Source organism: Coturnix japonica, chromosome 7, assembly GCF_001577835.2.
Source record: "Coturnix japonica isolate 7356 chromosome 7, Coturnix japonica 2.1, whole genome shotgun sequence".
Taxonomy (NCBI): domain Eukaryota; kingdom Metazoa; phylum Chordata; class Aves; order Galliformes; family Phasianidae; genus Coturnix; species Coturnix japonica.
In genome coordinates, this window is record NC_029522.1 from 23,139,622 (window position 1) to 23,153,263 (window position 13,642).

The 13,642-nt window shown below is 38.6% G+C and overlaps 1 protein-coding gene and 1 long non-coding RNA gene across 2 annotated transcripts in view; one reads left to right on the forward strand and one right to left on the reverse strand.

Moving 5' to 3' along the window:
* Positions 1 to 13,642, reverse strand: part of LOC107316860 (cytochrome P450 27C1) — a 20,232-nt gene continuing 6,590 nt past the window's right edge. The window contains exons 2-9 of the mRNA XM_015868842.2: positions 10,115 to 10,305; positions 9,597 to 9,796; positions 7,303 to 7,512; positions 6,111 to 6,274; positions 3,860 to 4,026; positions 3,010 to 3,088; positions 2,439 to 2,642; positions 1 to 2,114 (exon numbers count right to left, since the gene is read on the reverse strand). Coding sequence (XP_015724328.1) covers positions 1,998 to 2,114; positions 2,439 to 2,642; positions 3,010 to 3,088; positions 3,860 to 4,026; positions 6,111 to 6,274; positions 7,303 to 7,512; positions 9,597 to 9,796; positions 10,115 to 10,305 — 1,332 coding nt within the window. The 3' untranslated portion in view covers positions 1 to 1,997. The remainder of the gene's footprint in view (positions 2,115 to 2,438; positions 2,643 to 3,009; positions 3,089 to 3,859; positions 4,027 to 6,110; positions 6,275 to 7,302; positions 7,513 to 9,596; positions 9,797 to 10,114; positions 10,306 to 13,642) is intronic.
* The window catches only part of LOC116653672, a 16,408-nt gene continuing 16,105 nt past the window's right edge, over positions 13,340 to 13,642 (forward strand). Inside the window, exon 1 of the long non-coding RNA XR_004307944.1 lies at positions 13,340 to 13,585. This is a non-coding gene — a long non-coding RNA (uncharacterized LOC116653672). The remainder of the gene's footprint in view (positions 13,586 to 13,642) is intronic.

Here is a 13,642-nt window from a genome sequence, read left to right on the forward strand (position 1 = left end):
GCTGGTGCTTCCAAAAATGCTATGACAATGCAAAACAACAACAACAAAAACCCAATGAGGAATCGATATCTGGATTTAGGGTTTGGGGCTTTGGTCCTCAGCTCAACATGAAATGGCAGTAATTAAACAAATATTCAACTGACTGACTGCACAAATCTTTGCAAAAAACATCCCCTTCCAGAAGCCAGTCAGCTCTGGCAAATATTCTCCATTCTACCTCATATTAGAAATAACAATGGAACAGGAATTAAATGGAAATAATGTGAATTCCTGGAGGAAAAAAAACAAACATCATCATAATGCCAGCTCATTCAAGAAAAAAAACACTTCCCAATATTACCTGCTTATCCTGCAGTACATGTATGCATGTATATATTCAATGCAATACGAACATTTTAAAGTAACGTAAACGTATAAACTTCTCACAGACCAAATCAGTTTTGTTGACTATTATCATTTTAAAGGAATACTTTTCTTCTGTCAAGACCTTGAAAATGTACTACAAAAACTAATCAAAGCACTACAAAAAATACGACTGTAATGGTTAACTACATGAAATGTCATGTACACCATTTTAACTAAAGCGGACTGTTCCATTCATAACTTACCTTTGCCATTTTATAGTCAGATGAGAAAAGAAAAATGTCACCTTAAATACTGAGCTGCACAGCTTTTATCTTGGCACATCTGGATATCTATGATTATCAGTATGTAAACTACCTCACAAACAACAGTCAAAGCCTGACATGTAAACAGTTAACTACACATTATCATATAGATAATATCATGTTAGGATAGGCAGGTCTGAGTGTTGTTCAAGGCACAACGTGGTCCCAAGGTATAAGGTTTCTCTCAAAAAGAGAATGTAGGGCTATTGTTACAGAGACATGAAAACTCATCTGAAGTCTTACGCAAGAGACTTCTCTGTTAGCTGGTACAGAAAAAATAAAGCAAAAAGAAAAATATTTGTGTTGTCCACACTTCATATTGGACAGCAGAAAAAGAAAATTAAAAGCCTTTGAATACCTCAGTAGTCACATCTGCATCTTATAGCACACAACTGTGTATCTGCCTGTGAGTTCAGCACACTACAATGGGAAGTTTCCAGCTCTTACTGTAGAAGAACTGTGAAGATATTTAATAGTAGTATTTTCATTACATGATAAAAACGTAACAACTTCTTCATTTCTCTTATTTACAGTTGATTTTGGCATAATATCAGCTAGAACAGTGAAAGTGGCTTGTGCTATTCCACTCATCTTTTGCTTTGGTGATAAAACAATGTCTAGGTTCATAACTCTACAATGCATTGTTTAAACTACGATTTGTTTTTAAGGAAATTATATGTCAATGTTTTATGGACACTGTAATTCAGATAAATTGTAACTTGTTTTTGAATTTGGAGACTAAAACTGATGCAAATAGTACTTTTTTCAGTCTTTACATTTCGTATTCTTGTGCTGATATTTTAACTACACATGGTGTAAATGTTTTTACAGACAAGGGAAAATTACCTAATTTTTAAGGTTATGTAGAAATTTTTTAAGAACACACCTGGAGGATGAGAAACAAAAACACGAACTCCTAAATGCAGCTAATTTGCACATACCAGATAACAATTCTCTTGCTCTCTAATAGCTCACAAGAATAATTGACTTTTACTGTAAAATAGCGTAACAAAATCACTGAATCACAAAATCATGTCTGAGTTTTACTTCTTTTTTTTCCCCCAATGCATGTGCTGCTACAACTTGAAATACAAGCAGGAGAGAATCCCAGTGCAAGAAAGAACTGTTCCAGCACGTATCTTCAAATGTGTAATTAGCAATTACAAGAGAGGTAACTTTTGTTATGTGCTGCTAGGTATAAGGCAGAACGTAATACTTGGTCATATTGTGAAGGAACTACAAACCAGAGAACCTGTTATGATCAAATGTCCATCAGACACAAGCCTGTTCCCCTGAAAATCCCACAAGTATTTCCAAAGTATCTCAGTCTCACTTTCTGTCGGAAAATCTCACATTGATGGAGCCTCCAGGAGTCAAAAGTCCATGGGTTTTGGCATGAACTGGTTCAGTTTTGGGAGAAACTTTAATCTCAAAATTCTGAAGCAACTGTGAAGACAAATAAGACAAAAAACTTTTGCTGAAAGTAAGAAACCTTCTGTGCTAAATCCATATATATCCTTAATAATGTTACATTTAGTTTCACTTCATCTGTTCTGTAAAGAATTTTTCGTCTGCACTGTAGTTTAACTATTATGCTACACTTCAAGCATGATCATTTGCAATCTCTTAAGCTTTTGAAAGATGAGTGTTAGATAACACTCCAAAGCAATATTTTTGTGCACAATAACATACTGAGAAATGGTACATAGAAAAAAAAAAGAACCACAGCAATATATTTTTCACCCTGTAATGAGGTCACACATTTCTAACCTGGATCAGTGCAAGATGAATTTCCAGTTCTGCAACTCGTTTTCCAATACAACTTCGAATGCCGTAACCAAAGGGGATGGAACCGAAGTTGTCTACCCTGTCCAGATTATCTTTCCGCAGCCAGCGCTCGGGCCGGAACTCATTGGCCATTGGAAAATTCTCTTCGCTGTATGAAGTAGTGTAATGACATAGTGCCAGCTGCGTCTGAAGAAGGAAATGTTGTTTGTATGTATCAAATCCAATATACATTAAAAAAGAAAACATTTATAACTAAGTAAATTCAGATCCTTCAGCAGTGGAAATATATAGGCAAGTAAACATAACAGATCACATCTCATATACAAAAATGAAAATGAGTTCACAGAATCATAGAATGGCCTGGATTGGAAAGGACCTCAAAAATCATCCAGTTTCAATCCTCCTGCTACGTGCAGGGTTGCCAGCCACCAGACCAGGCTGCCCAGAGCCACGTCCTTTAATGCCTCCAGGGATGAGGCATCCACAACCTCTCTGGGCAACCTGTTGCAGTGCATCACTGGAGTTCTTCCCAGAAAACTGCAGCAGAACCTACCCCTTTAGGTATTAGGTATCCTCCAACAATCAGGTCTTTCTGTGTCACTCTTCCATTTCCTGGCAATACTGGATATAACCTAGAAAAAAATATTTAAAAGAATTTCAAGAGCAGTAATTAATACAACTTTAAGCATTTGGTTTCCAGTACAATATACATTCAGAGGACAAAGGTTCTTTGAACATACTGATAACCTTGGAGGTAAAAAGACCCTGAAGCATCTGTGAAAACATCATTAATACCAGAGTAAATTTATTTACAAGCAACTGGAAGTTGATCTGTTTTGTCTATATCTTTGTTACATATACGTACAAGTACACAATCTGTCATTCAAGCTGCAGATATTTTTAACAATAGAAATTAGAATTAGAATAGCAATTAGAATTCTTTAGAATCCTCTTACTCCTCTCACCTCACTATGAGCATCTGGTTTAAACACAAAAAAAACCACAAACAATTGTGTCACATGCCTTCAATTTAAGTCAAGAAGCTTAAAAATGACTGTAGTGGCAGTGCGAAGTACCACTCTGTAGTGCAGGGGGTTGAGGGGAGTAGGTTGTTACAGTCCTACATACAGAATAATAAAGTGTAAATCTCAAGTTTTCAATCATCTTAACAGACACTTCCAAAATATTCAATACTACTTTTACTACACTGAAAAAGTATTTAACAACTATACAAACTATCTTATCTCTTTGTTTGGGTATCCTTGGACACAATACTGCCACATTAACTAATAGCAGAAGGAGCAAACCACAGTGGATACTAACACAAATATTAACACGGACTCAGAATTCCTTACAGCCACATTAAATTATTTTTCTTAATTAATGGTTGCTAAAACCCTTACCTCAGAGTTTCCTTCAGCACAGCTCTAATCAAAGGCAACTTGGGCACATCACGAGCAACAGGAGCTTGGTCTTTCCCCAATTTACTGATTATTTCCTCATAAACACGTTGCTGAACTTCAGGGTGCTTTGCCAACATATATATTGCCCAGGACAAAGTAAAAGAAGTCTAAGAAAGAAATCACTACCATCAAATCCAACAGGAGTAGGTTAAAACTTCAAGTCAAGAAAAGCAATGAGTTTTCAGCTGTGTGTTTTTTGTGTTTGCAGTTATAAAACAGACTGGCAACGACTAACATCTGGATTCCATGGGATGCTGTCAGACTTCACCACCCCCTCACTTCAGCCCTTTTTGCACCTAAAAATCCTCCACATATAAAAACAATCCATGCTGATATTTCCCTGGTAAAGTATTACATATCAACAGAAAAAACAAATGCAAACAAAACTACATAAACAATACTGAAACATCAACACCCTCTAAGCAGCAACAGATCAAATTAACTGTTTTCAGTGTTCCATATTTCCACCCAGCTAAAAAATTAATGGGAAATAGGGTAACAGAATACAGCTCAGAACACTACCAACCCACTGTAAGCACTGAATAGTCTGTTTGCACCATCCTCAAAACACAACTGCTATTACCACAGTAAATGATGTGATACCATGAGAAGTACCTCCTACATCTTGAAAGTTCTGGAAATGTTTTATTTTGGGCTTGCAATTAAGAGCAATTTAGAATGCACATTCATCACAAAGGGAACCATTAATGTCCTAAATTTGAACAGGGATATAACGCTAAAAGAAATTCACAGACACTTTCTTTTTTTCTCCTTGTAATACTGAGTGATTTGATTGTCCCTTGCTAAAACACAACCCTACCCTATTCTAAGAGCTCAGAGGAGCTGGCAATTCTGCCAACTGCGTGCAAAACTCCTGTGATGTAACAAGTTTCTTCTCAGGTTCCCAGCTCCTTCATAAACTCTTAAAAATTCTAGGGACAGCCAAAATGCTCTGCAGCCAAAAGCAGCCTTACAATTTTGTTTGAAAGCTTTTATAATCTTCTAACCCTCCAGTTTCTATGACAAAAGGAGAACTGAAATGACAGCAGAACATTGGGAGAAAAAAGTTCCCTTAATTTCTGCCTTGTACTTAGAAATGAGGAAATCACAAGTGTTGTCCTCTCACAGAATGATTGTTGCCAGCTGAGAAAACTGAGTTCAATGGAAAGAGAGACTCTCACTGGTGTGTATTTGAATGCTGTCTTTCTAATGTAATGAAAACTCTCTTACACACTGGAAATGGAAAATTAAGAAGTTTGAAAGATCAAAAAATGAGTAACTGTGTTTTACTTAAGAGCCAAACATCAGAAAGCCCTCTAAACTCATAAACCCTTGGGATATTTAACCAACAGATCCATCTTCAACATATAAATAAGCTTTACATATGCTCCTTATTTTGGAACTCAGAAGTAATACTATTGGGGTTTTTTTTGTTTTGTTTTCCTTAGAAACCTCATAAACTTTCTTAAACCAAAAAAATCTGCATTCAATTATAAAGCTTTTTCTTAAAAAAAAATAAAAGCCTTAAAAGATACATATCATTTCTATTTAATCATTTTTACCTTAAGTCTATTAAACACAATCCTGCATAGTACCTTATTAAATTCATTCTTTTTAATATGTTTACAGTATTTTATAGTAACACTGTTCGTTGATATTCTATATAACACCTTATACATTGTATATACAATACAGTAACTTTTACCTTTATATTCTGATTGTCACACTGAAGTTAACACATTGATTTCCCATGGCAGGGCAGAGAAAAAGGGAATATATGTGCATGACCTTATAGTTTCTTAGAATACTCAGGAGAACAAATGCATTGGTTAGTCTAGCTTAGCCCACTCAAACTGTTCTCTCTAATGTAACATACCTTGTACTCCAGCCTCAATAACATTGAGTCCCATCACCACAGCTCTTTGCCTCACACTGATTGAAACTTGCCAGCGAAAATAGAGGAAAAGTGAGCTCACAGCTTCCCTACATCAGTGCTGGCTTTATGGACTTCAGCAGAAATAAAGTGTCAGATCCAAAATGACAAGATGTCATGACATGAATGCATCAGAAATTATGCCCTTAAAAAGAACGTACCTTCCCATCCCACCCCACCCTCATAGTCCCAAAGGTAGATGTGAAAGGTACTGATTAATAAAAACACCGTGCACAAGAGAAATGATAACCAGCTTACTGTGTCCACTCCTGCCAGGAGCATTTCAGTCATATTGGCATAAATCTCCTCCAAAGTAAGCTCCTTACTCACGAGGAGATACGTAAGCAGCCCACCATTCACTTCTTCTCCTTGGTCCAGTTGAGACTGAATAGACTTCAGTTTGTTGTCAACGTGGATTTGACCTTTGGGATTCAAAAAAAATGTTAAGCTTCTGTTTTTATTTCTCATCTGATTCAGATCAGTAAAGATCAGCATGGGGAAAGGACACAAGAGGGTTCAGATTCTGATGGATGGACACAAGAGTTTGCAGAGGCAAAGGAAGTTTGTGGTTGAGTTCTATGCCTACTTAAGTGGCTTGTTTTCTGATGACTGCAAGAAGTGGCAAACCATGCAGAGCATCCAGCAGATCAACATACAGCAGCAATTTGGAGTTCAAAACCATAGAACTGAATCACAGTGAAGGCAAAGATGAGGGGCAGCAAGTGCAGAATAAGACAGTACATGGCAAGGATAACTCACTTTTTCTTAACTCAGATGACTGCAGCTTTATGAATCAAGTAGCAAAGAATGTTTAATTTGCAAACAACATACTGCAGTACAGCAGTATATTTCTATGCCAGCTTCTGTGCTTATATATATATCTATATACACACACACTTCACAGTGAATTTAATTAATCTCTCTCTCTCTATTTTTACTTTCTAGTCAGTTTTAGCAGCCATCATTCAGAGTGTCTGAACGAGATCTTTCTGAAGTCAAAGCTAATTAGGCTCATTAAAACCTGAGTGGCTTAAGACAAAATATTTGCAGAGAACTCAGACCTTGAGTGAAGACTGAGCACTGAAACAGATGTAGACAAATAAAAGAGCATTATAATATAGGGGTATATTTAAAGCACACTGGTAAAGTTCTTTTTAAACAACACACTTTCTTGAAAAATTGTTCTGTTTAATACAAAACCTACACATGTTTTATCACAGATCCAAATAATATCAAGAATTTCTTGATATACAGCCTAAACATTTTGTTGAATTTCTCCAGAGGTGTTACTCTAATCATTAATCAATATTTCAGATGGAGTTTTGTTGTATTATCACAGCATTTCTTCTGCCTCCTTTAAACTGCAGAAGAGGAATGTACTAAGTCCCGTTCAAACACACATAGCACCTGCAGAAATACAGTGGGAATTAACTCTACTATTAAATCTTACTGAATTTGAAGAGTCCATCCCAGGATCTGCAGAATTCTCTCCAGGGTTTAGGAATAAATGGACGAAGCCATCTGGGAATAGCACCCGCATACATAGTGGTCTTAAACATACTGAACATCAACTCCAGAGCCTCGATATATTCAACAGTCTGTTGTGGGACGTTGTTTTCCAGGCAGCCCAACCTGCATTCATACAGAATAGTAGCCACACCTGCACATACGAGATCAAAGAATTTGCTATTCACTTGCATATACATATATTAATAAGTTGAGGAATTAGAATTCTAACACAAGGGAACTACCTTCAAAAAACTTGCAGTTACTCTCACTGCAGCTATAGGTAAATATAAAAAGTTAAAATATTAATTAAAAAAAAAATAAAATCCCAGCTAAATATTGACACAACAGCCACTGTCCTTCTGCAATAACATTTAGCATGAGAAGATATTCAGGAATTACAAGAGGAGCAGAGCAGCCTTCCAGCACGTTTGCTGTTTTTCCCATTACACTACAAATTCTAAGCTCTCCTCTGAGCACATAGCGAGATATAAGTCCAAAGATATTGCTGGTAACTGGTGACAATGCAGGAGTTTCTAGTAGTGGCTATGCCTTTCATGATCCTGATAAGACAGTAGTAAATGGATAATTAGTACACATGAACAGATAATGAGCATACAGTACACCACAGTGATTTCACTGCACTCCATATAAATATATTCCACTTGGCCCTGAAAAACAGCAGCTGTCAGACAATATTGCAAATGACAATACTGATTCTTGTTCAGAACTTACTATGATTTTTTCATGTGGTTTTTTAGCTGTATTGTAGCAACTGCCATTAGAAATCTCTTTTTCACCCCCATCCTTCTTGTTAATAATGGGTACAATATGATGTTTAACCTCTGTCCTGCCCTACATCAAAGACCCCATGAATCCTCAAGAATATACAGAGAGATACAGAAATTTTCAGCAATTTCCATTTAATTCTGCTGTGGGTTTTTGTTGTTTTGTTTTTTCTTCATATTTCTTCTTTTCTGGCCAAAATAATTGCTGCAATCTGGCTATTTGTACATACTCTTCTTTCCTTAACTTTCCTCCATCTGAGATATTTTCATATGTCTTTTATTTCTCCTAGGCGTCTTTTAGCAACTTCCAGTTCATATGCGTTCTTTTATTGCTTAGATAGTCTCTCTTTTTTATTATAAATCTGGCATATTGGGTTCCCTGAACAATTGACAGCGAGTTCAGTCAAAAACGCAGCTGATATAAGAAATAAGCACGTCAGGCACATTATAAATGAATAGCTAAAAGAATGTGAGGAATTTAAAACTAATCTACAAGCTGAAGTGAATCTTTAAGCTCAGAGTTTAAAACTCCATAACATTTGTAACCCGGTTGAACACCATTTTTAGATATTACTGCTGTAGAACAGATCTTGATTCTTTTTGCCAAACAGGCAGTTATTTGATGCTGCATCTTGAAAGTTCTTGCAAAACTCAAGTTATTCAGCTGCATGTCTGCAAAAAGTGCCTGTGTTTTTTAAAGGTTTGACATATAATATTAGCTGGGAAGTATTGGTAGTGGTTGGACTAGATGATCTTCTAGGTCTTTTCCAACCTTGGTAATTCTGTGATTCTGTGATAATGAGATCAGATTGTATGAAGTCAGTTAAAGGAATGTGTGAAACCCATCTCACCATTAGATCTCTGAAAGAACACACAACATCCCATACCAGCTTGGGCTGAAGTTCAATCTAGCACAATATCATCTCTCTACTGTTTGCTGGTGCCAGGTTATTTTAAGGCAAGCATAACAATCTCACACTTGGTGTGTTGAAGGCTGGGGAAAACAGTATCATTTCTCCCAGTATGCTATGAAAAGAATTTAGATAGATCACACCGTGACTGCCTATCTGCAATTTGGCCAGCGGTGTATTAAACTGACATATCTTGGAATACAAACTATTAAAAGGTTTACACTTTTATTCTTGAGATGTAGATAGAAACAAGGAATACTGGAAAGCAGTCAAGGCCTTGACTGTATGTCTTGCTTATATATCAGCATTTCCACGTGAAACGTTACTTAATACAAAGTACCTCTTTGGATTGTACAAAGCAATTCTATCAATATCCATTTCCTTAAGCTGGGAGAGCTGCATACAAACACAAATCATCACAGTCCCCATTTCATATTAATCACAATAAGGTAGCAGTAACATATGACAAAAATAGCTAAACATAACCATGTTGCTTTATATTAATCTTTTCTCATGGGTATTACATAGCCAAGACTTACCTTCCATTGAGTACTTGAAGAAAAGATTATTAACATTGGTCACTGTTTCCCCATCTTCCTCTTGACTTCTGAGGGTGTGGATTCTTTTAATTAAATCTGTGACGACTTCATTGACTCCTCCAGAGTAAACTGCCACATCTTTGGGTTTCAGAATCTTTTGCCTCAGTACACTTCTCATTTTTAGCCACTGTTCCCCCTCTCTAGAAAAAAAAAAATAAATCATTAATAATGTCTATACAAAATTATTGCATTTTGCCACCATGGAAGCAATAGACTGGCTCAGAAAATCACTTTTCCTCTAAATAAACAAGCGATGTCAGTGCTGACTGTGGGCAACTCCCAGTGGCAACTAACCACACACTCATACATGCACTGTCAGTTTACGCAAGCTTCCCCCAGCTAACCACATGGATATCTATAGAAAAGCCTGGATTCTCAAATGACCTGCGCAGTCTTTCAGAAGAATGATTAAAATCTTACAACAAAACTTAAAGAAATGAAGGCATGACAGAACTTACGCTGAAATTAGTCCTGTAGCTCTTCCTCGTAAGTCTCTGTATTCCTGCCACGATTCCATGTTAGCTCTCTGTGGTGCTCTACCTTCTGACCGGAGCACTTGAGCAACCATATCTCGATCTGCAATGGATACAACAAACTGGGGACCAAAGTGAGACTTGAAGATCTTTCCATATTCCTGAGTGTGTTTTTGCTACAACGTCACCAACAAAGAGAAACAGAAGTAAAATATTACTAAGGAAACTGAGAAGGAAGCTGAGATTTAGTCACAAACCGAGTCAACCCATCACACCTAGAATTTGATTCCTGGATTTTTTGGTCATGGAATGGTTTGAAATATCACAAGAAAGCATCAATGTATTACTGGGGAAAACCCATTAGGAAAATACAGGGGCCACAGTGACTGAAAATACAGCTCTAGGGCACAAAACCATTGGTGAAATAAACTATTGAAAAGATGGAAGTACACAGGGCATTTAAAAACACAAGTATCTTCAGATCAAATAAAATAGAATATCGGTGGGGGAGGGATGAAAAGAACAGGGCAGTATGTGAATTTGAAGGTATAACAGAGAGATACCCTAATTCACTTTAAATGCCTTTAATGTACCTACTGTAGCAGTTTACAAAGAAACGCTTATAGTTTCTTCCATCTAACCTAGGATAGTGACAGTGTAACAGCCTAATAAAAAAAAAAACACCCTTTGCTTTGGGACACATTCATGAGTAGCCAATTCATGGCATGGATTAATTCTGAAAAAGGAAGAGAAAGTTGAAGCATTATTCCAGCAGGGAGGTTTGTTTAGTGGTTGATCCACGAGTTGTATGATTCAAGCTGGAGGCGAGCAACAGGCCATTAAACATAAAGTGATGCATCACTGTCTGAGGAAATGTACTGATTATTTTCAACAAGTTTAATTCCGATGTTGTGAAATGAAACACAACAACCAGGAACTTGTTTGGAACAGAGGCTCAGCATCATCCTAGGGGAGAAAATAAGTCTACAAAGGAACAGTCAAAACCATATGAGGACTTAGATTTAAGACTGATTAAGGTGTTAAAGATCTTAAACAATTAAGCTAGTGAAAGTCCAGCACTGACCAAGATTAATTTATGAGGTGTTTTAATCAGCATTGCTCAGAGAGATGCAATGTTCAGTTGCCACAAGTAAATTTAAGACACATGAATCATTTCTTACCATATGATACTGAGTGCCTATAAAAATGTAGTTCTTTCTGCCTGCTTTCCAAACAAAACAAGAGTTGCACAACTGTGGTCTCCGCTTAACTACTTTTGAAACACATTGGCCAATTTCAGTCAAGTTTAAACAGGCAGTTAAATCTCCTACAACCATATTCTTCCCGTCTTCAACAGCATCTTGATTCAAACTAGACACGTACATTTGTCACCCTGACAAAGGAAGTGCTGCAGTAGGAACTCAACCATGACCACTCCTGCTTGGTCTCTTGTTAACCAAACATTCATGCAGACCAATGTACAACTAAGAAACACTCCCAAAATCCAAAGCAGATCTTGCCCCAGAGGAATTTCAAGGGATATTGAAGCTGAGCAGGGAGAGAACTGAGACCACGAGTCTTTAAGGTAGCCATGTTGTGGCACAAATGGTGCAAAGAAAAGGCAGTGGCTTGAGGGGGATACAGGGAGGGGGATACCAATCTCAGAACATCAGGCACATCAAACTTTGTAATAGAGTTGTCTGTTTTTCCCACTGATGGTGAGGATGACATAAGAGGACCGTTCAATCAAATAAATGGCGTATCAGTTCTCAAACAGAAACGGACAAGGACAAGGTGTTTGGCCTCCTCTTGCTTTCAGCAGAATGGTGCTCAGTGTTAACCTGATGTTTAAAGAAATGTCTGGAATTTCTCTTCCATATTTTCTATCACAACACAGGTTTTCATTCCCTCATTCCAGACCTTAAAAATATTACAGTTTAACGTCTCGCATACCACTCTCACACCATATGTTCTTTCACGTCATAAATTCTGTAAGCATCCAATTCCTTTCCCCTCTCCTTTATTTCCTTTATACTCTAATAGTACTGATGAGACACAAGATCCGATCCTGTCAAATTAGGAATACATTCCCTTTATCATAATTGCTGTAAGCATTGCTGCTTTGGCCAGGACTAACTGGAATCATGTTACAGAGAACAGAACCTCCTTTGTGAAGAGCCCAGCTTTCCCCACCCCTCCTGCATATAGCCTATGAGCATTGCTGCACACCAAAGGACACTGCTTAAGTAGCTCTGCTGGTTACCAAAGGGTTTCAAATTAATTCATTCCTGATGTTCACTGTATTGTTAAATTTAACAGACTGTTATTAAGCCAGCTAATGCCTGCTTGCATGCAGCGTGTATGCAAATAGGCCATCTGTGATTTGCAAAGTGATTTTTGAGACTATGCAGGATTAAAACCAGCATCGATTTACAGCTCCTCCTCATCCTTCCTCCCACTTTGCCCTCTATGAATAAGATTCGGTGCAGAAGTTTCCTGTATCAGAGCATACACCATTCACCTATTTTTATACCCATTCCAATACTTTGATGCTTTTCAGTGTTTCGACTTTCATGTTCACAACAGTGAAATCTTGAATTCAAAATACAAGCTATTTTTTGTGGTGCTGCAGCACACAGAGAGCGCCTCACAAACTGGGCACTACCACAGCAGCAGTGGAAATAAGAAAGGCAGCATAACAAAACACCTTTAGCAAATACAATCAAGTTTCATCTGCACGTAGGTGTTATTAATTAAGCAGTCAGTTCACCAGCAGCATTCTAGCTCAGATCACAGGACAGACTGACAGCTCTTTTTAGGGATCCAAGTGACAAACGCAACAGAGTCAAAACTAAGGAACACGTTTGACTTTTTGTCCCCCACCCTCCTTTACATCCAGCTCCTTTGAAGACCCCACTTTCCAGCTCCTTTAAGCTCTACTCCTGCTGGTCTCCAAAGCTGGACTGAGGGCTGCCCCCACACAAGGGATGGGACTGAGGTTCCTCCCCCAACCTCCCACCCCCACTCCAGGTGACAGCGGCCCGGCTCTCTGAGGAAGGACCCGAGTCTCTCTCGGTCTCTCTCCACCCTCCGGCAGCTCCCGCCGCCATCACGCCCCTATTCCCGCCTGTGGGGCCGCCAGAGGAGGAGGAGATGCGGGCAGGGCTCGGGCAGCGCGATCCACAGACCGTTGTTCCCCCCTGTACGGCCCCTCCAGGGGAAGGTTTCAAACCACCCGCCTCCCGCTGAGGGGAGGGCCCTGCGGGCGGCCCCTCCGCAGCTGCTGGGGGCCAGGCGCATCCACCGCCCCCCTCAGGGGAGCGGTATAGCCCGAGTATATTTACATAAGGAGAGGCCAGGGTAGAAGCGAGGGGAGGAGAGGAAAAATGGTTTCTAGGCACAGCGGGGTGACTCCGGGCTGAGGTGAAGGATGGGCAGAAGCCCCTGCGGGCTGAGGTACCTCGGCACGGCCTCACCTCCAGGCTGGAGGAAAAGCCTCGTTTCCCAGCTCCG